Source organism: Austrofundulus limnaeus, unplaced genomic scaffold (genome assembly GCF_001266775.1).
Source record: "Austrofundulus limnaeus strain Quisiro unplaced genomic scaffold, Austrofundulus_limnaeus-1.0 Scaffold312, whole genome shotgun sequence".
Classification (NCBI taxonomy): Eukaryota; Metazoa; Chordata; class Actinopteri; order Cyprinodontiformes; family Rivulidae; genus Austrofundulus; species Austrofundulus limnaeus.
The window spans coordinates 1-1402 of record NW_013952714.1 but is presented as its reverse complement, the minus strand read 5'-3'; the positions used below and the strand labels follow the sequence as shown (position 1 = coordinate 1402).

Here is a 1402-nt window from a genome sequence, read left to right as displayed (position 1 = left end):
GGTTTAGACCCTGTCAGGACCTGAGTCCAGGTTTAGACCCTGTCAGGACCTGAGCCCAGGTTTAGACCCTGTCAGGACCTGAGCCCAGGTTTAGACCCTGTCAGGACCTGAGTCCTGGTTTAGACCCTGTCAGGACCTGAGTCCTGGTTTAGACCCTGTCAGGACCTGAGTCCTGGTGTTTCCTCGTGGCTCACAGTCTTCAGGCCCACCTGTTTACCTGCTGGACTCGGGACTTAACAGAAAGCCTCTTAGGTCTCTGACAGGTTCTGACAGGTTCTGTCCGGGTTCGGTAGGCCAGGTGAGCACACAGACGGTCTCATGTGGACCCTGTCTGGTCTCCTGCTCCCCCCACCCAGCTGAGCAGCCCCCCGACTCTCACGCACATCAGCACGCACGCCTGACTCACAATCAGCGGGATGGTCCGGTCCTCTCGGTGGACCTCCAGCCGGCCGGGGACCCCCCTCTGCCTCTGGCCCCGGCCGCGGATCTGAGACGCAGATGACGGCGTCGACGGGGGCTTGTTGTCCTGCCACAGGTAATAGAACGTGCCCAGGATCCACGCGACGGTCAGAATGGCGATGGCGTTGGCCCGGATCCTCCGCATGGTGCTGAGCCCACAGGCAGGGCTCCGGAGGCGAGCCCGGCTGGATCAGGTCCGTCTGCGGCCCGACGGCCAGCTGATGGTCGGACTGTCTGTCTGCCTGCCTGCCGGGGACCTGCCGCTCTGCTCCGGTTTACTCACAGGCGGAGCCGCGGTCCTAGCGCCGACCTCCTCCTCCTCCTCCTCCTCCTCCTCCTCCTCACACACCGAGCGCGCGCACATGGAGGACAGGACTCTACCTGAGCTGTGTGAAGCTGACACCCCACCCACGTCAAAAAATTCATCAAATAGTCAGAATGGTTAGTGCTCCGTTTGTGCAGGTTTGTGCCGTTAAAATGGTCGTTTGTGCAATTTTGGTTTCCGAGATATTAAATATTATATATTTGGTCATCTACAGTTCACCATCACCCCATATCGCTTCAAAAGTAAACCGAAGTGGGCTAGTTCGTTAGTGCTCTGTTTGTGCAGGTTTGTGCTGTAAAAACTGTCGTTTGTGCAGCTTTAGTTTTCTAGATATTTGAAGTTAAATATTGGCACGATGACGTCACCATTCCGGAAGTTGCTGCGGGGACGATGACGTCATCGCCTTACACTAAAAACTAGTAATATGTCTAAAAGTATTACAGCACAAACGCTAATTTGAACTGCACAAACATGCACAAACGAAGCACTAATAATGTAGACTACTTTGGTTAATTTTGTAGCTTGCTGGGGGGGATTATAACGTCTTAATGACCTAAAGACATAATGCTTAATATCTCAAAAACTATAACAGCACAAACGCTCATTTTAACTGCACAA

The 1402-nt window shown here is 53.8% G+C and overlaps 1 protein-coding gene across 1 annotated transcript in view; it reads right to left on the bottom strand.

Annotated features, from left to right (window-relative positions):
• LOC106527170 (polypeptide N-acetylgalactosaminyltransferase 16) overlaps window positions 1–790 on the bottom strand; it is a gene marked incomplete at its 3' end in the record, with an annotated part of 18374 nt that extends 17584 nt beyond the window's left edge. Inside the window, 1 exon segment of the mRNA XM_014021972.1 lies at window positions 407–790. Coding sequence (XP_013877426.1) covers window positions 407–604 — 198 coding nt within the window.
• Between the last annotated feature and the right edge of the window lie 612 nt (window positions 791–1402).